The sequence below is a fragment of the Salmo trutta genome, chromosome 20, assembly GCF_901001165.1.
Source record: "Salmo trutta chromosome 20, fSalTru1.1, whole genome shotgun sequence".
In the NCBI taxonomy this organism is placed as follows: domain Eukaryota; kingdom Metazoa; phylum Chordata; class Actinopteri; order Salmoniformes; family Salmonidae; genus Salmo; species Salmo trutta.
This window is the reverse complement of record NC_042976.1, coordinates 14,197,624-14,219,198: the sequence shown is the minus strand read 5'-3', so window position 1 is coordinate 14,219,198 and position 21,575 is coordinate 14,197,624. Positions and strand designations below refer to the sequence as shown.

At 44.9% G+C, this 21,575-nt stretch overlaps 1 protein-coding gene across 2 annotated transcripts in view; it reads right to left on the bottom strand.

Moving 5' to 3' along the window:
- Window positions 1-679: 679 nt before the first annotated feature.
- The window catches only part of LOC115155592 (diacylglycerol kinase beta-like), a 159,820-nt gene continuing 138,924 nt past the window's right edge, over window positions 680-21,575 (bottom strand). For both annotated transcript variants that reach the window (XM_029702330.1, XM_029702331.1), the window contains 3 exons: window positions 7,424-7,544; window positions 6,270-6,330; window positions 680-5,801 (listed from right to left, as the gene is read on the bottom strand). In XM_029702330.1, coding sequence (XP_029558190.1) covers window positions 5,703-5,801; window positions 6,270-6,330; window positions 7,424-7,544 — 281 coding nt within the window. In that variant the 3' untranslated portion in view covers window positions 680-5,702. The remainder of the gene's footprint in view (window positions 5,802-6,269; window positions 6,331-7,423; window positions 7,545-21,575) is intronic.

Sequence of the window (21,575 nt, the reverse complement as noted above, 5' to 3'; positions counted from 1 at the left end):
GAACAAATTCTTCATTTACAATGACAGCCTACCCCGGCCAAACCCTCCCCTAACCACGCTGGGCCAATTGTGCGCCGCCCTATGGGACTCCCGATCACAGCCAGTTGTGATACAGCCCGGGATTGAACCAGGGTCTGTAAGGGAAATGGGGGATACCTAGTCAGTTGTACAACTGAATGCATTCAACTGAAATGTGTCTTCTGCATTTAACCCAACCCCTCTGAATCAGAGAGGTGCAGGGGGCTGCCTTAATTGTCATCCACATCTTCGGCGTTAACAGATTTTTACCTTGTCCAACGCTCCTACCAGCCAGGCTACCTGCCACTACGTGCCGACGGTAGTGATGCCTCAAGCACTGAGATGCAGTGCCTTAGACCGCTGGGCAACTCGGAGCTTTTATGTTTTTTAATTATTAACAAAAAAGCTAAACGATGTCCGATTCAATTTAACTCCAATCAATTTAAGTAGAAGACAGAACCAGCTGTGTGTGTGTGTGTGTGTGTGTGTGTGTGTGTGTGTGTGTGTGTGTGTGTGTGTGTGTGTGTGTGGCAATGTTGTGGAGAACAGAACTAGCTGTCGCCATTGGCGTCGGCTAATGGAGATGCTAATAAATAAATTAAAAATCAAAGAACAAACATCTCATTGGACCATATCACCAAATATAACCCAACAGAGTGCATAGCATATTCATCCTCTTTGTTTATTTGATTAATCTTTTGTCCAACATACAGCTAACAAACACAACGGCGAGGGCAACAGACAGACGATAAACCCAGCTAGGGCAGAAGATGAGAATATTGATTTACAGTCTTCTTTTTGTCCAATCACAGGGTCTACTGTCACAGTCTGCCCTTGACCCTCGCCGGGCGTTACAGGCATATGGACAGCTACATACATACATACCACATTGACCCTGAGGGGGTAAACACCACAGAACTAGAATAAGTAGAACGGGGCCTTCCCATTCAAGTCAATGATGCCATAATGAGTGGACTGGCAGCCATTTTGAGTGTACCCATGAGTTTACCAATCAAATTGCTATGCTATTTCTATGGTAAACACAACAGGTCCATGGGTTTAAACATACATGTAGAACATCACACTCAGGAATGATATAGACTGTATGCATGGCTCTAGCTCGACTGCATCTGTCCCGGCCACTAGTGTCACTCAATAGTGTTAGTTAATCTGCCCAGGCCTAAGAATAGGACGACACCAACAACAGTGACAGCACGATAAACCTCACTGCATCTGTGAGTCTCTGAAGGTTGAAAAGACCGAGGTCAGGAGGGACAGTGGAGACAAGGGGACAGTAGTTTCACATGGGGAGGATGGTGATGAGGACCGTCTTTGGCTCCATTTCAATTATCCAAACTGGTATAGTGCATAAAATGCAGCAATGTATTGGCCATATTCTAAATGGCATGCTTGGAGCCCTTTTATGCATCTGGTTGTCTCAATTCAGTGGAAGAGTGTGGATATGTAATGGTGGTAAATTAAACAACCCTAATTGTAATAGAGTGTGTACACTATCATCATTATTGGTGTCTTTGATATATCCCTCCTCTAGGTCACCTCAGAGGCAGAGTCACATCATGATCACCATGTACATGGACACAGACACACACTATGGCTATAACAGCGGCTGAGGTGCAGTACATAGAAATCCCTGCTGCAACATGGAGGGCGACTCAAATGGCACCCTATTCCCTATAGTCCACTACTTTTGACCAGGGCCCACAAAGTGCTCCAGTCAAAAGTAGTGCACTTAATTGGGAATAGGATGCCATTTAGGATGCAACCACTGTCTGTCAACATGATAATGGACGGCCTCAGTCCAGTCCTGCCTGGTGTTTCTATGATGGTCAGAGGCCACATTCTACAGTGGTTGTTGACAAGCTGGGCTAAACCAAATCCTCTTAGAAGTGGGTGGATGGGACCCGATAGGCAGTGATGGTTATGGATCGGGCAGTTGGTTAGGGATGGCAGTGGGTTATTGCAACACAGAGACAGAGAGTTCATTATCATTGTTCTTTTTACTAACTTCTTCTTAGTCAGTGTCCCGCCGTTGTTGTGTCCTGGCAGAAAAAGCACTAGAGACACCTTGTGTATGTTTGTTTGTTAGTTAAGGCTATTGATCATTTTCTGATGACCGGATTGGAGATGAGTGGTGACTGAGTGACACAAACATTGAGGATTAATAGTCTGATAGGTTAGAGTTCTGAGTTCTGTGTCGGCATCCCCCTTCCATCTTCTGACGGTGAGTCACAAAATGGCAGCAATAGTGGACATTTCTCCTGGGAAGTCTCTCTTCTTTTGACCTAAGACAAACCAACTCTGTCCTGTTCTAGCACAGAATTATCAACATGCTATGCTAGCTACCAATGGGGAAACACAACAAATAAACACACAAGGTCGTGGGTTGTTAAGCAATGGATAGGTTGGGGGGGTTGAACAGCTAATGTGACCCGACAGCAGGACAGGTCATAGCTTGAAGGAGGGGGTTGCAACAATCAGCGTGGTCTCTCCTCAAGCAGACAGACATTTCTTTGTCTCCTTTGTTTCAGCAGGCATGCGGTGGTGTAACTTCAGATAAAATATATAAACAAATATCTATATACACATAATTATAACAGTTAAAATTTAAAATCATTTCCCATAAATGAAAAGTGATATGTAAACATGCACACGTCTCACTGAGTCGCCGGGATCCAGGCTCCATAAAGACTAAAATGAGCCCCGATATCCAATGACCATTGGCCGACAATTCTATGTTATGATAGTAGAGGTGATGTGGTCATTGAAATGTTGCCTGTATGTACTGGTTAGAGGTGTTACAGGGTCAGACAGACCCTGTGGTCCATAGAGATAAAGGCTACGTCTCAAATGGCACCCTATTCCTATATAGTGCACTACTTTTGATAGGGTTCTGGTCTAAAGTAGTGCACGATATAAGGAATAGGGTGCCATTTGGGACTGTTATACCTCTACTCCATGGTCATTGGACATGTGGCTCTGTTTTAGTGGGTCCTGGACGTGATAGTCCCGGCTCAGTGTGGTTTTAAAGGGATCTAAGGCCAAAGACATCAAAGCCTCGCCACGTAAGCGGAGCTCAGGGTCAGTCCTAAAGGCACCCTATTCCCTATTCAGTGCACTACTTTTGACCATCACAAACTTTCATTGTATGCGGGTGATCTTCTGCTGTTTATTTCGAACCCTCACAGTACAGTTCCCACGGTTATAGATACGTGGGATATGAATTCGGCAAGATCTCTGGTTACAAGCCGAACCTGAACAACCTTGGCATAAAAATGACCATCAGCTACAATGACTTGCTCAGGTTCAACTTCAAACCACTACTAGAACTTACCAAACAAGACATTTCACCATTATCCACGCTGCCAATCTCCCTCGCAGGCCGCATTCATTGACCCCATAGGGCTCTGGTCAAAAGTAGTGCATTATTAGGGAATAGGGTGCCATTTGGGACAAACACTCAGTGTTGAATGCGGGCTCACTTCACTCTCACCCCCCTGTGCCATGCACCCTAACCCTTACATCCTACATAGGGCGGTGCACAATTGGTCCAGGGTTTGGCCAGGGTAGGCCGTCATTGTAAATAAGAATTTGTTCTTAACTGACTTGCCTAGTTAAATAAAGGTTAAATAAATAAATAAAATAAAATAATCCTAGGGTACAAGGGTGCTATGGTGCCAGAGGGGATGTTTTGTGTACCAGCCCCAGACTGAGTCATTGAAGTGACCCACTAAAGAACACTGATCTATATGTGCTCTTCTATAGTCTCAAACTCTACACTAATAATATATCATTAAAAAACACATTCATGTGCACCACACCTACTTCCACGATATACAAATACTGTGTCTGCACATATATAGTTGGCTACTATTGTTGGGACAGTACTATAAGGGTATATCGTAGTAGCTGCCGTGCTATCTCTGCCTCACTGGTGTCTTGCCTGTTTAGCTAGTGATTTTTAGTTCAGCACATTTTAATTGATAACATATCTTCCTGTTGCCTGAATGGTACGGTCCAGCAACAAACATGAATGGTATTACACCCACCATTTTCAGTCGGGCCCCTGGGTTTTGCACTCTTGGACGGCGAGCTGATGTTTTCACACCGTGATTAGGAATAGTGCTTCACAGTGTAGATCCTCCTGAAATAGCAGGTTAAATTTAGGTCCAGTCCAAGCTATGGTAAATCAGACCCCTCAGGCCTGGGGCAGTCAGGCTGTTATTCTATCACTAGCTAGCTGGATCCATTTCAATCTCTAACCCTCTAAAAGTGTCCTCTGGGACATCTGTTGCTGGGTGAGGCTTGTTGATTCAATCTAAAGCTGTCCTAACACATTACAGTAAGGACCTACCATACCTCCTTCAGTCTCCTCTCCCTCTACACTGGGCTCTGTTCCTAAAGCTGTCCTACTGGGCTTTTCTGATTGGGACACGGGGCTCATCTCTGCTCTCAGAGATCTCTGTCTCTACAGTGATACAGAAGTCAGGTCCGCTCTACCCTGTCTCCCCTCTACACTGAGTTCTGTTCCATGGATCTGTCTGGACAGACCAATGGCCCTGAGTAACTTAGTGAAGATGGTGAGATAAAAACACTTCGACTTCCCTTTCCCTCAAGGCCTGACACCAGATCAGCCATTGGTATTCTTCAAATTCTAGTCTAAATATGCTTGTTGAGGGCCAAGATGATGGGGGGGGGGGAATCCCTACATGTTAGTTTGAGTTTCCCATGCTTCCCAGGCCACTGTTGCTGTGGATTTTGCCCTGCTGCCACCATCAAGCATAAACAAAGCAGTCAATTATAGATGCTCTCTTTCTGTTTCATGTCTCAGGCAGTGTGCAGTGGTCTGGCGTCGTGGAAAGACACTGGAGTGAATACTCTACAAGCTCTGATTCATTATTCAACGGGTTCCTCAAAGAGAGAGGAGCACTTATACACACACACACACACACACACACACACACACACACACACACACACACACACACACACACACACACACACACACACACACACACACACACACACACACACACACCTTACATTCATCTGCTGTATCGATCATCCCATCCCTCACTCCTTCTCTTCTAATCTTTTCTTCTCTTCCTGTCTGTCTCCCCTTCTACCCCACTTCTGTTTCTCTCTCTTTACGTGTTTCTTTATCCCTCCATCTTTCTATCCCTCCCTTTGAGGACCATGGCAGTATCCCTAAATTAACCTATATGTTGGTTGGGACTGTGTTTTGCCAAGGCAGTGTGGCAGTACTGTTGGGTTTGGGCTGAAGCTGGGTCTGGAGCCGGGGTTAACTGAGCTAGTGGGCCGGTGGCAGGGTCAGAGTTCAGAGTTAACAGGAAGTTCTAGAAGCTAGAACATGGACACACAGGAAGTGGTCATTACACTGAGAAAAAGTTGGTTCATTCTGAAGTGGTAGGTCCAAGGGGCAATGACTAATGAGTTGTTTTCCTTTTTTAAGAATATCCTCTTCTCCATCTCCAAATTATCCCCTCCACACCTCCTCTCCTCTACACCTCCTCTCCTCTCCCAAGGTCCAGTTCCTCCATGGGGAACATGGGGAACAGTTCACCAGTCCAGTCATCAGTTGGTGTAGGAGGGGCCGAGGGATTGTGTTTGTGTGAAGATGGGGGAGTTTGAAGTGTCCTCCTCACTCAGTCCCGACTCCTGCTGCGTCTCTTGAAGAAGAAGAAGGGGGTCTTCTGAGGAGGGCCCAGTAGCATGGGAACCTGGTTCTTATGTGTGATCTTGATCTATAAGGGGAGGAGGGACAAAATAAAAAGATATTCAGCAATGGAAGTTTGCTTTAGAATATCCATGTTTGATCATCAAAACCACCACTTTTCAGCAACATTTCTTCATCTGCAGGAGGACATGCCAAGTGTCCAGAAGTCTGCACTTTCTTTTCTACTTCTAAACACTTGACATATTTACCAGATACACAGTGTTATTTCACTGTCACTTCCTGCTTAAGAAATAGCAAGCTTTTAATGCTACCCAGCAGATTGAAGAGTCACTTTTCAGAGCAAGTATCTGACCTTGAAATCCAAATAACCAATAAAGGACAGTACACAGAACACAGTGCCTCAGCTCAGTCTCACCCCCCAGGTCCTACTGCGTATAGGAGGATGACGCACTGTGATTGAAAAGGCATAGGAAGCAGGAAGAGAGGAAGGTGGAGGTGTAGCTTGGGGTTAGTTTGTGTGGTGGGTCTCTCTCACCGTGCATGGGGGCTGCATCCAAGGTTCCCCATCAATCTGCATGGGCAGCAGCCTGGACGTCCTGTGAAGAGAGAGCGCAAGAGACAGAGAGGAGAGAGACAGAGAGCGAGAGAAAGAGAGGAGAGAGACAGAGAGGAGAGAGACAGAGAGGAGAGAGACAGAGAGCGAGAGAAAGAGAAAGGGGTAGGGAGTAGAGTATAGAGATAGTGTCAAGAATCAGATCACACACACCTCGGAGGTACAGATCACACACAGTCCATCCCATCCCTCCCAACCCAGGACCAGAGATTCCCATACACACTGTCCATCCCATCCCTCCCAATCCAGGACCAGAGATTCCCATACACACTGTCCATCTCATCCCTCCCAATCCAGGACCAGAGATTCCCATACACACTGTCCATCTCATCCCTCCCAACCCAGGACCATAGCCAAACACTGATGTCTTTGTTCCCACGAGTCCTGTTCCCAGACAGGCCCTCTCAGGACCCCACTCTCTAAACTAACTCTCTCTTTCACACACACACACACACACACACACACACACACACACACACACACACACACACACACACACACACACACACACACACACACCCCCAGTCTTCACCCACACACACAAAGTTAGTTTAAGCCTTTCATGCATGCCTCACCAGGAAACTCAGTATGGGAGAATGACTATGATGAATGCTCTTTTAATTCTGGTTTTGGAAAATATTAAGGGTAGAGTGAAACAAGTGAGGGGAAAGCTTTGACTGCGTCCCCTATAAACGGTACTGTAACTGGGCTTACTGTGGATGTTTAATGGAGCGAGCCTTGCTAGAGCAACAAAAACATGGGAACTAATTCCACTTTTCTAAAACAGATTGGTTGGTTGGCATATCCAAATTGGCCTTTGACTGTGCACTCAGACCTGTGAGAAAGCTAATTTGTCAGCTGATGATTGCCAGTCTCTCTGTGGCTGTAATGAATGAGTGTGTCAGCTGGCCAAAGGTCTGGTTTACTGGACACAGTCAGGGACTCATGGAATGAGGAAGAGAAGGGATCAGGATATACTTATGTCTACAGGACTCAACCTCTGGTTTTGGTGACATAGACCGAAAGGAATGGGTGGTGGAGGGAGGGAGGGAGGAGATAGCAGTAAGGACCCTGACCTGATGGTAACGTTAGCACATTGGGCCAGTCTGCGACCTGCACTCTTCAGGCCTGAGTAGATCTTCCCCATCTCCATGGCGCCCTCCAGACCCACCACCTCTAGCAACTGGTCACTCAGGTCTGTAGAGAGAGAGAGAGAGAGAGAGAGAGAGAGAGAGAGAGAGAGAGAGAGAGAGAGAGAGAGAGAGAGAGAGAGAGAGAGGGCAAGAGAGAGAGAGAGTCATCAGTTAATACTTTCTCAGCAGAGAAAGAACATAACAAATGGAGAATGGTAGAGTGCATTGACGAGTTTAGAAGAGATTTAGTTGGGCACTAGAACAGCTAAAGACAGGATATTCATCCTCTGGTTTAAAGAAAACTCTGTCTGTCTGTCTGTCTGTCTGTCTGTCTGTCTGTCTGTCTGTCTGACATGTCTGACATGTCTGTCTGTCTGACATGTCTGTCTGTCTGTCAGACATGTCTGTCTGTCTGTCAGACATGTCTGTCTGTCTGTCAGACATGTCTGTCTGTCTGTCAGACATGTCTGTCTGTCTGTCTGTCTGTCTGTCTGTCTGTCTGTCTGTCTGTCTGTGTGTGTGCCCTTCCCTTTTCAAACAGTTTTTGTTGTTGTTTGAATTCAATCAACTATGATTTTACATAATTATTTCACCATGACCCTTCCTCTACTCTCCTAGGAATGGGTCTAAAACTTGTAAAACACATAGCACAAAATAACAAAAAACACACTACCCGGTACAGGAAAAGTGACATCCTTGATGTTCTGGGTCAATTTGACCCGCAATTTGATCTTGACCTTGGTCTATATAGCTTTTGAATGGTGTGTCCTAGAAACAAGCTGCTTTCTGCATAGGGATAGTGAAACCATGATGATCACATAGCTATTAGATATAAGGGATTTCCTTATGACGCTCAGGGGCTGAGCAACACTGAACACTGGTCTGAAGTTGAGCTAGAACTGAGTTTTGACAAATGATAATTTACGACATTGGATCACAAACAATCGGACAGATATATGACTTTTTCCATGCGGTTGGGGCTATCAACCCAGGAAAAAGAACAACTGAAAGAAGACATTCTCCTTTAATTACTGTGCTTTCTGTGTTTGTTGTACTTACTGTACTGGGTCAAACAGACCCGTAACATAACTGGTGTATAGCCGAATTGAACATAAAGGAAGGGAATTAAAGAATGTTTGCATTTTGTGCTTCACTCTCGATGCTGTTAAAGTTTATACAGAGATAAGTTAGTCAGTGAGTCACTCAAACTATTTAATATTTTAGTTGACAATTTTACAGCAAATGTCAGATGAGTGATGGGGGGAAACATTCAAAATCACTGAGGGTAAAACACAGTAAGTGAATATACTGACTCCACAGCCTGACACACTACATATGGGGTGAAAGCAAAACAGCAGTAGAGTATCATTCAGATACTGTATACTGTACATACACAAAGTGTACGCCTACAGCGAAATGTGATGCTTAATGTACTTCTGCTTCAACTTTAGTTTTGAGAGTGAGTCATCCTGAATACATATTGTGGACTCAATTCTTTCTACACATCTAAAATGATGTGTGGGCTGAGACAGCACTAACTGACATAGAGAATAACTGATTGATTTGAAAATAGAGGTGCTGCCATGGGGACAAATGGGAACAAATAGCCCTGTAGCCACTCCCCTTTCCCCCCTGTGCCGCTGTGCCCAGGATATATGCCCAGGTCCACTGATCAGGGGAACCATCCTAAATCAACTGGAGCAGGGGAACCAATCCTAAATCAACTGGAGCAGGGGAACCAATCCTAAATCAACTGGAGCAGGGGAACCAATCCTAAATCAACTGGAGCAGGGGAACCAATCCTAAATCAACTGGAGCAGGGGAACCAATCCTAAATCAGTTGGAAGAGGGGGAACCAATCCTAAATCAACTGGAGCAAGGGAACCAATCCTAAATCAACTGGGCGCAGGGGAACCAATCCTAAATCAACTGGAGCAGGGGAACCAATCCTAAATCAACTGGAGCAGGGGAACCAATCCTAAATCAACTGGAGCAGGGGAACCAATCCTAAATCAACTGGAGCAGGGGAACCAATCCTAAACCAGTCAGAGAATAGGAAAGCGTCCTAAATACAAAAAAAACCTCCCTCTGCCTGTTTCCCTGGTCCATGGCTGCCATTTCAGCCCAGGGCATCCCAGCGGCGGTGTTACATTTGTCAGCCAGTGCCTCGTCCTTCCACCCACCCAGGTGACTAGACTGGAGCACCAAGGACGCGTCCTAACTAAACTCTCAAACTATATGGAGAGCCCTCTCCTCTCTCCGGTGTGTAATTGCTTATTTACAGGCTCCTACAGAGACACCGAGACAGGTGTTGGAGCAGAAAGGGAGAGAAGAGCTCTCTCTGGGTGTGTCCCAAATGGCACCCTATTCCCTATATAGTGCACTACTTTTGACCAGGGCCCATAGGGAATAGTAGTGCACTATGTAGGGAATAAGGCCCGATAGGTATCCTCTGCCCCATAGGGATCCTCTGCCTCTAACAATATAGGTTTTCAAAGAAAGAATAATAGGATTGAGATCCATTAAGAGCAAACTGGGCATGAAGAACCCTGGATTAGTGGCGACTAGTGACACTATAACACTGTGACTAGTGACACTATAACACTGTGACTAGTGACACTATAACACTGTGACTAGTGACAGTATAACACTGTGACTAGTGACACTATAACACAGTGACTAGTGACACTATAACACAGTGACTAGTGACACTATAACACTATGACTAGTGACACTATAACACTGTGACTAGTGACACTATAACACTGTGACTAGTGACAGTATAACACTGTGACTAGTGACACTATAACACAATGACTAGTGACACTATAACACAGTGACCAGTGACACTATAACACAGTGACCAGTGACACTATAACACTGTGACCAGTGAGACTATAACACTGTGACTAGTGACACTATAACACTGTGACTAGTGACACTATAACACTGTGACTAGTGACACTATAACACTATGACTAGTGACACTATATCACTGTGACTAGTGACACTATAACACTGTGACTAGTGACACTATAACACTGTGACTAGTGACACTATAACACTATGACTAGTGACACTATAACACTGTGACTAGTGACACTATAACACTGTGACTAGTGACAGTATAACACTGTGACTAGTGACACTATAACACAGTGACTAGTGACACTATAACACAGTGACTAGTGACACTATAACACAGTGACTAGTGACACTATAACACAGTGACTAGTGACACTATAACACAGTGACCAGTGACACTATAACACTGTGACCAGTGACACTATAACACTGTGACTAGTGACACTATAACACTGTGACTAGTGACACTATATCACTGTGACTAGTGACACTATAACACTGTGACTAGTGACACTATAACACTGTGACTAGTGACACTATAACACTGTGACTAGTGACACTATAACACTATGACTAGTGACACTATAACACTGTGACTAGTGACACTATAACACTGTGACTAGTGACACTATAACACTGTGACTAGCGACACTATAACACTGTGACTAGTGACACTATAACACTATGACTAGTGACACTATAACACTGTGACTAGTGACACTATAACACTGTGACTAGTGACACTATAACACTGTGACTAGCGACACTATAACACTGTGACTAGTGACACTATAACACTATGACTAGTGACTATGACACTACGATACTATGATTAATTGTGAGATTGGGCTCATAGTAATGGCTGGAATGGAATAAATCAAATCAAACTGTATTTGTCACATGCGACGAATACAAGTGTAGACCTTAACGTGAAATGCTTACTTACAAGCCCTTAACCAACAGTGCAGTTCAAGAAGAGTTAAGAAAATATTAACCAAATAGACTAAAGTAAAAAATAATAAAAGTAACACAATAAGAATAACAATAATGAGGCTATATACAGGGGGTACCGGTACCGAGTCAGTGTGTGGGGGGTACAGGCTAGTTGAGGTAATTTGTACATGTAGGTAGGGGTGAAGTGACTATGCATAGATAATAAACAGCGAGTAGCAGCAAAGTACAGAGCAAACGGAGAGGGGTATCAATGTAAATAGTCCAGTGGTCATTTGATTAATAATTCAGCAGTCTTATGGCTTGGGGTTAGAAGCTGTTAAGGAGCCTTTTGGTCCTAGACTTGGTGCTCCGGTACTGCTTGCCGTGCGGTAGCAGAGAAAACAGTCTATGACTTGGGTGGCTGGAGTCTCTGACAATTTTATGGGCTTTCCTCTGACACCGCCTATTATATAGGTCCTGGATGGCAGGAAGCTTGGCCCCAGTGATGTACTGGACTGTACGCACTTCCCTCTGTAGCGCCTTACGGTCAGATGCTGAGCAGTTGCCATACCAGGCGATGATGCCACCGGTCAGGATACTGTCGATGGTGCAGCTGTAGAACCTTTTGAGGATCTGGGGACCCATGCCAAATCTTTTCAGTCTCCTGAGGGGGGAAAAGGTTTTGTTGTGCCCTCTTCACGACTGTCTTGGTATGTTTGGACCATGATAGTTCGTTGGTGATGTGGACACCAAGGAACTTGAAACTCTCAACCCGCTCCACTACAGCCCCGTCGATGCTAATAGGGGCCTGTTTGGCCCGCCTTTTCCTGTAGTCCACGATCAGCTCCTTTGTCTTGCTCACATTGAGGGAGAGGTTGTTGTTCTGGCACCACACTGCCCGTTCTCTGACCTCCTCCCTATAGGCTGTCTCATCGTTGTCGGTGATCAGCCTTACCACTTAATGATGGTGAAGGAGTTGTGGGTGAACAGGGAGTACAGGAGGGGACTAAGTACACACCCCTGAGGGGCCCCAGTGTTGAGGATCAGGGTGGCTGATTGAGAATCAGCATGGTTTAATTCCATTCCATTAAATCCATTCCAGCCATTATTATGGGCCGTCCTCCCCTCACCAGCCTCCTGTGATTCAACCTACTATAACTTTCTCTATACAGATTAGCTGGATATAAATGGCCTAATAATGCATATGATGTCTTTTGAGACGAATTGCAATGTTTGAAAATGTTATACAAATGTAATACAAATGTAACTTTATGTATTATGTAACTTTAGACCACAGCTGCCTATAGTCCCTGAGAAATGTATGACAGAAAGAGAAAGAGAGAGAGAGTTGTCCACCCAGTATCACTAACAGTAGAGCAGACCAGCCTCTTACATAACACAGACACCCAGTGCATTGTGGGATGGATGGCGGGTAGCTGGCCAAACTGGATTCGCTCTCCTGCCGTGCCATGGGCTGTCACACAAACACGCCGGGTATAGCAGTTCTACAAAATAATGTTTGAGGTTTATAGTCAGTCCTTGGCAACCAGTCCTGCTATTCTCCCATACCAGTTCAATAGTTTTCAAAATGAACCTTTTTGATACACAACTGCTTTGATAGTACTGCCCCCTACAGTAGCCCTACCTACAGTATGTGTTCCAATAATTGCTCTGTTATGTATTTATAATCCAGGGTGTTTCCTTCCTCTGTCCCCTAGCTCCTGACACAGTCCGACTGTCAATGTTTCAGGGTGGCTGAAGTGGACACCGGAGTGGAAACCGGTATGGAGGCCGGAGAGGAGGCCAGAGTGGAGGCCAGAGTGGAGGCCAGAGAGGAGGCCAGAGTGGAGGCCAGAGTGGAAGCCAGAGAGGAGGCCAGAGTGGAGGCCAGAGTGGAGTCCCGTGAGGAGGCCAGAGTGGAGGCCAGAGTGGAGGCCGGAGAGGAGGCCAGAGTGGAGGCCAGAGTGGAAACCAGAGTGGAGGCCGGAGAGGAGGCAAGAGTGGAGGCCAGAGTGGAGGCCGGAGAGGAGGCCAGAGTGGAGGCCGGAGAGGAGGCCAGAGTGGAGGCCAGAGTGGAGGCCGGAGAGGAGGCCAGAGAGGAGGCCAGAGAGGAGACCAGAGAGGAGGCCAGAGAGGAGGCCAGAGAGGAGGCAAGAGTGGAGGCCGGAGAGGAGGCAAGAGTGGAGGCCGGAGAGGAGGCCAGAGTGGAGGCCAGAGTGGAGGCCGGAGAGGAGGCCAGAGAGGAGGCCAGAGTGGAGTCCAGAGTGGAGGCCGGAGTGGAAGCCGGAGAGGAGGCCAGAGTGGAGGCCAGAGAGGAGGCCAGAGTGGAGGCCGGAGAGGAGATCGGAGTGGAAACCGGAATGGAGGCCGGAGAGGAGGCCGGAGAGGAGGCCAGAGAGGAGGCCGGAGAGGAGGCCGGAGAGGAGGCCGGAGAGGAGGCCAGAGAGGAGGCCAGAGTGGAGGCCAGAGAGGAGGCCAGAGTGGAGGCCGGAGAGGAGATCGGAGTGGAAACCGGAATGGAGGCCAGAGTGGAGGCCAGAGTGGAGGCCAGAGAGGAGGCCGGAGAGGAGGCCGGAGAGGAGGCCAGAGAGGAGGCCAGAGTGGAGGCCGGAGAGGAGGCCAGAGAGGAGGCCGGAGAGGAGGCCAGAGAGGAGATCGGAGTGGAAACCGGAATGGAGGCCGGAGAGGAGGCCGGAGAGGAGGCCAGAGTGGAGACCAGAGAGGAGGCCAGAGTGGAGGCCGGAGAGGAGGCCAGAGAGGAGATCGGAGTGGAGACCCGTAGTGGAGGCCGGAGAGGAGGCCAGAGTGGAGGACAGAGTGGAGGCCAGAGTGGAGGCCGGAGAGGAGGTTGTGATGGAGATCGGAGTGAAGCCCGGAGAAGAGGCCAGAATGGAGGCCGGAGAGGAGGCCGGAATGGACACCAGAGTGGAGACCGGAGGGGAAGCCGGAGAGGAGGCTGGAGTGGAGTCCGGAGAAGAGGCCCAAGTTGAATTCGGAGAGGAGGCCGGAGAGGAGGTCGGAATAAGGACAGATGGTTAAGAGGAACTAACTGTTACTGCAGTAAAATGAAGCTGAGTGGATGGTAAAGGTGTGTGGGCGGGAGCGGCCTGCTTGGCCCACTGACAGTGTACAGAGGAATGCTACCATGGAGACAGATATATAATCATTATTAACTCCTCTCTGTCCTTTCTCACATACAGTATATTTAGACACTTTGTGTTCACGTAACACATGATTTTTTAATATAAGAATATTCACACTCTCTAACGGTTTATGCAGCGCTTGTCAAAATGCTCAGAATGTTTGTTCGTATGCTGTTCAGAAACAGCACTTTCATTTCTCATGACAGTTCTCATGGGAAAAAACCTGGTTGACCGTCCAACTCTTCAGATATAAGGGACACTTACAAAGTTTCTCATATACTCCCATAGGAAAGATTGACTTATTGAACCAGACGTTCTTGACAGTTGAAAGTATGTGCTAGGAAGCCATAGCTCTTCCCACAATCCTCGCTGGGTGACTGATTTTATTATAGTTTAGTCTATTTCTGTCATCGCAAACAACACAGGGGGAAATAAAAAAGAAACCATTCTGTTTTAGCTGTGTGAGAGTAAAAACAATGACCTGTTCCTGGATGGTAGTGCCCTGAAATAGCCCACACTAAGGCCAGGGTGTGACTCTAACCAGAATGTGTTAAGTGGGAGGGAGGGTGGAGAGGACTCCTGTAGAGAGAGATTGTTGGAACCTGGCCAGGCTTTAACCTGCAACGGTACAGCTCTACAACACACACACAGAGAGAGACAGAGACAGAGACAGAGACAGAGACAGAGAGAGAGAGAGAGAGAGAGAGAGAGAGGAGAGAGACAGAAAGAGAGACAGACAGAAAGAGAGACAGACAGAAAGAGAGACAGAAAGAGAGACAGACAGAAAGAGAGACAGAAAGAGAGACAGAAAGAGAGACAGAAAGAGAGACGGAGACAGAAGAGATGGAGTTGGGGGGTGGGGGGGGTGGTAACAGGGGTGCTTTCTGCCCCTGTCCCGCTCACTAAAGGACCCTTCACTACCTCCCTTCCTCTGACCATCTGACCATTATCAATTTCCTCGTCAGCAGTAGCAGTAACTAACCCCTGACTTAATCTACAGACTGAGACAGTATTTTGCATTGTCACCACTGTCCTTCCTTGCCTTGTAACTCAAGCTGGCTTGACTCTTAGAAAAAAAGGTGCTATCTAGAACCAGAAAGAATGTTCCACCACCCAAAGGACATCCAGCCAACTTGACACAACCCTAACCCTGTGGAAAGCTTTCGACACCTTGTAGAGTCCATGCCCCGACGAATTGAGGCTGTTCTGAGGGCAAAAGTGGGTGCAAATCAATATTAGGAAGGTGTTCCTAATGTTTTGTACACTCAGTGTAGTTTACTTAACTGAAGTTACTTTGAAAAAGTAGATCACTACATCCAAACTACTTTGTGAAAAATTATCTAAATCACAAATGTCATAGATTGCAAATTGAATGAACAGATCACTCTGGAGTCATGATGTGTAATTTAGACTATTGATAGGGCAAAATGTGGATTTCCGCCTGACTAGACATACCCAAACATAATTAATTTTCATGAATAGGCCATAAATAATAACTGGTAATGTTGCATAGTTTTAGAAAGTTCTGGAACTCACCTTTCTGGTCATTAAAAAAAAAATTGCTGAGGTGATCTCCCTTTTGAGGACACAAGGTCAAGTACAGTGTACAAATATTATGTAAATATGAAAAATAACATAGAATTTTGTGACTTATTCAACAAAAGTGGGGCAATAGGGCTTGAAATGACTGAAATGCTTTCTGAATATAGGGATAATCAAATTATAAATAACTTGCTATAACATTGCACGTATAATAACTGTAAAATCAATATGATCATACTTGTGACAGTACTATATCGGCACTATTTCATATAACTGACGACAGAAACACCATTCGAATACAGTACATTCAGACCTGTTACAACTTCAGCTTTAAGCATGAAATGATTTTGCCTTTTTGTCTTCTTTCAATTCTATGACATTATTTAGTATTTTTTTATGTTGAGAGCTCTAAATCAGGCTGAGAATATCACAGTGAGATGAAACCACAAGGGCTGGACTCACTAGACTGTCACCGTTCATATGACGTCACTCACTCAGAGGAAGAGGAAATAGATTATTTGTCTGGATGGACCAGAAAATGTGACACATCACTCTCTCTCCGCTGACAGAGTGGCAACGGAGAGCAGACAGATGGGTCTTTGTGGCATTATAAGGCACAGGACCTTACGGTGTTTTACAAAGCGCTTTGTACACCAAAATGTCAGTCGGAACCGGTCCAGAACCACCATAAACAATGTTTCAAGTAGGCAGGTCTGATGCCGAAAAATACAGGAAATTCTTGCCTACTTTACCCATATTTTATTTTTGCTAAAAAAAGTTGTGTAGTTCCAGACACACACACACACACGCACACACACACACACACACACACACGCAAAATAAATTCAAACAAATACAGTGCTGCAGAGTAAATCGCAATAAGCATAAATTGCATATACCCAGAAAACATTGAAAATGCAAAACTCCCCACACCCACACAGACGCTCATGCAAAACAATTAGGCATAAACACACAAGGCTGTGAGCGTGAAGCAAATAGCAAGCAAGGCAGATGCTTTAAAGGTACATCATGACTGGACAGCTTAAAAGCTCTGTTAATCAGTGTGCCAGAGGCAAACAAACACTGCTTGACATTTAATGATATTGATCTTTCAGAGACCAGAAAAGGGCCAGGGATGCCAGATGGTGGTTAGGCTAGTATAAGGAGCCATGGCTGTGTTCACTGTTGCAGTGTTCAGGAGTCAGAAATGCAGATGGGACATCACCAATGATAAGATGTTATGGATGCAATACAACTCCAAAGGCGTACTTCACAAGTTACAACACAAACAAGGCAACAGAAAACATGTCGCCCCACCTTGGACCAATTGAGATATCTAACACATTTCAGTTAATTACTATAAGCTCCTGCCTTGGGCCATTCAGTGTCATTTTGTAAATGACGGACCTCTATGGCAAGTTTTGTGAGAATTGGGCCAGGGCTGTGTGAGATATTGCATGTGATTAACGTACATACGTAAGGACGGAGACAGATCCAGTCCCCTCCCCAATTTCATCGTGGGGGACAATAAAATACACAAGAATGGAGCTATATTTATTTGTATTTATTTAACTAGGCAAGTCAGTTAAGAACAAATTGTAATTTACAATGACGGCCTACTCCGGCCAAACCCTAACAGGGAGTAGCAGATCAATGTGCAGGGGTATGAGTTATACGAGTTAGATATGTACATGAAGGCAGGGTAAAGTGACTAGGCATCAGGATAGATAATAATAAGGTATTTGAGTTAGATATGTACATGAAGGCAGGGTAAAGTGACTAGGCATCAGGATAGATAATAATAAGGTATTTGAGTTAGATATGTACATGAAGGCAGGGTAAAGTGACTAGGCATCAGGATAGATAATAATAAGGTATTTGAGTTAGATATGTACATGAAGGTAGGGTAAAGTGACTAGGCATCAGGATAGATAATAATAAGGTATTTGAGTTAGATATGTACATGAAGGCAGGGTAACGTGACTAGGCATCAGGATAGATAATAATAAGGTATTTGAAGTAGATATGTACATGAAGGCAGGGTATAGTGACTAGGCATCAGGATAGATAATAATAAGGTATTTGAAGTAGATATGTACATGAAGGCAGGGTAAAGTGACTAGGCATCAGGATAGATAATAATAAGGTATTTGAGTTAGGTATGTACATGAAGGCAGGGTAAAGTGACTAGGCATCAGGATAGATAATAATAAGGTATTTGAAGTAGATATGTACATGAAGGCAGGGTAAAGTGACTAGGCATCAGGATAGATAATAATAAGGTATTTGAGGTAGGTATGTACATGAAGGCAGGGTAAAGTGACTAGGCATCAGGATAGATAATAATAAGGTATTTGAGTTAGATATGTACATGAAGGCAGGGTAAAGTGACTAGGCATCAGGATAGATAATAATAAGGTATTTGAGTTAGATATGTACATGAAGGCAGGGTAAAGTGACTAGGCATCAGGATAGATACTAATAAGGTATTTGAGTTAGATATGTACATGAAGGCAGGGTAAAGTGACTAGGTATCAGGATAGATAATAATAAGGTATTTGAGTTAGATATGTACATGAAGGCAGGGTAAAGTGACTAGGCATCAGGATAGATAATAATAAGGTATTAGAGGTAGATATGTACATGAAGGCAGGGTAAAGTGACTAGGCATCAGGATAGATAATAATAAGGTATTTGAGTTAGATATGTACATGAAGGCAGGGTAAAGTGACTAGGCATCAGGATAGATAATAATAAGGTATTTGAGTTAGATATGTACATGAAGGCAGGGTAAAGTGACTAGGCATCAGGATAGATAATAATAAGGTATTTGAGTTAGATATGTACATGAAGGAAGGGTAAAGTGACTAGGCATCAGGATAGATAATAAGGTATTAGAGGTAGATGTGTACATGAAGGCAGGGTAAAGTGACTAGACATCAGGATAGATAATAATAAGGTATTAGAGGTAGATATGTACATGAAGGCAGGGTAAAGTGACTAGACATCAGGATAGATAATAATAAGGTATTAGAGGTAGATGTGTACATGAAGGCAGGGTAAAGTGACTAGGCATCAGGATAGATAATAATAAGGTATTTGAGGTAGGTATGTACATGAAGGCAGGGTAAAGTGACTAGGCATCAGGATAGATAATAATAAGGTATTTGAGTTAGATATGTACATGAAGGCAGGGTAAAGTGACTAGGCATCAGGATAGATAATAAAGGAAAAGTAAACATGTAGTCCCCCACAAATGATGCAGCGCCACCCTTGGGCCAATCAGTGTCATTTTGTAAATGACAGATCTCTATTCACCCAAGTTGTGTCAAAATCACTCAGGTGGTGTCTGAGATATCTCGTGGGTTAGCTAGACTCATATCCCTGAGCATGTGTGCAAAATTCTAAATGGTGGAAAATCCGTCATGACAGACCTGAGACAAATTTGTTCCTTGTGAGGAGAGCGACCTATGTACCAAATTTCATGACTTTAGGATAAACAGGGTGAGGGGCGTGACCCTTCAAAGTTTGCATTTTCAATCTCTTGTTATAACGCCACCATCTGGCCAATCAGTGTCATATTGTAAATGCCGGATCTCTATGGCAAGACGCATCATTCACCCAAGTTTCGTGCTGTATGAGATTTTCGCATGTGACTAACGTACGAACGAACAAACTTACGGACGGACAGAGGCAGATCCACAGTCCCCTTCCCGATTTCATCGTAGGGGACAACTATCTGAGAATGAAATGTTGTGCAGAAATGTCTTCACGTCAATTACCAAAGTTGCACACCATAGTCCCCACAACAACAACAAAAGCTACTGTGCTCACGATCACTATGGCATTGTGTGAGATGCATTCATATACACTGTTTATGTGAGTGTGTCTGCATGCACCTGAGAAGGGACAGGGAGGACAGGGTTGTCACTCAGTACCCTCTTGAGCATGTGTGTGTGTACATGTGTGTCAGTGGTGGTCGGTGCCATTTAAGGCGAGGGAATATTAGGACTTTTTTAATGGAACATCGAAAAGTTTAGGCTTCTAAATGTTACTCGAATCTTCCCTGTACCCATCATGAGGTTGCTAGAACCTAGCCTATGAATGAACGTTTACAACGTACTGTAGGTGTACAGGTCGAGAGAATTTTGAGAATTCAAGGTGACAAACAGTGACACCTTCAATGCCGCCTTGCACACTCTTTCCTGCATCTAGCTGATGTAGGGTGTAAGCATTAATCCAACAGTTGCAATATAGAGTTTCTATTGGACAAATTCAGGTATGTTAATCCCTGGTTTGTTCCTTTTGCTTCCGTTTAGTAAACTTTTTTCAACAGAATCAGCGGAATCAATACACCCCTGATAACACACAAACAGTTCACTTTCATAGAAGCCACATAAAAACAGCATGACCACTTTGCTCGTTGTATATTTCATGTAATTCCTTCAACTCTTCCTCTCACCTTTTCCATTCGCTTGTGGACTTCAGTGCACAACACATCAGCTGTCTGTGACCAGGCGAAAAAACCTTTCCAATCCTTCACATCAGGACTGCTAACCGCTACACACAGCCTACATGTTGTCTTATGTCATAGTCAACATAGCTACTGGAACTAACGCATTAGTAAACACTCTACAATCATGCAGTACAGTGTACAGTCAGAAAGCAGTTTAGCAGTTACACCAGTGGGCCCCGATGTCAGAAATTAATTGACTGGGTGGACAACATATCAGTTCATGCTGCAAGTGTTTTGATAGGTTGGAGGACGTCCTCTGAAAGTTGTCATAATTACTGTGTAAGTCAATGGAAGAGGGTGAGAACTATGAGCCTCCTAAGTCAATGTAGCCAGAGGACAGAAACTAGCTGTCCTCTGGCTACACCATGGTGCTAGCCTACAGAGTTTTGGTGAGACTACTACTGTAGACCTTCAGGGCTCTCGAGTGGCACATTGGTCTAAGGCACTGCATCTCAGTGCTAAAGGTGTCACTACAGACACTGGTTTGATTCCAGGCTGTATCACAACTAGCTGTGATTGGGAGTCCCATAGGGCGGCGCTCAATTGGCCCAGTGCTGTTAGGGTTTGGCCTGGAAAGGCCATCATTGTAAATACAAATTTGTTCTTAACTGACTTTCCTATAAAATAAAAATACCTTAATTGCAAAACAGTGTGTTTCAAACAATTATTTGGTGACGTGAATATATTTAGTACAGTTTTATCTAAAAAGGATAACTTTTTAAAGTTTCACTATTTTGACTTTTATGAAATTAACTGAGGAGGATGGTCCTCCCCTTCCTCTTCTGAGGAGCCTCCACTGATGTGTATGTGTGTGTGTGTTAGTGGATAAACGTCTCCTCTCCTCTGTTTTCTCAGGCTATAAATACTACAGGCAGCATATGGACAGAATGTCCTCTTGTTGGAGAACCTTTGGACTAGAAGATGTTAGAACAAGTTGCTGTGCCAGGACAGGGGCTGGGCGTTGGCCTCAGACGGGACAGACAGTGTTAATGGTTGGTGAGGCGGTCTGGTGAGGGGCTGGGTGGGAGGGTGACAACGTGAGAGTGTACAGTACTATACAGTATGTTACAATACTGTAGTGCTGAAGGGCAGGTCA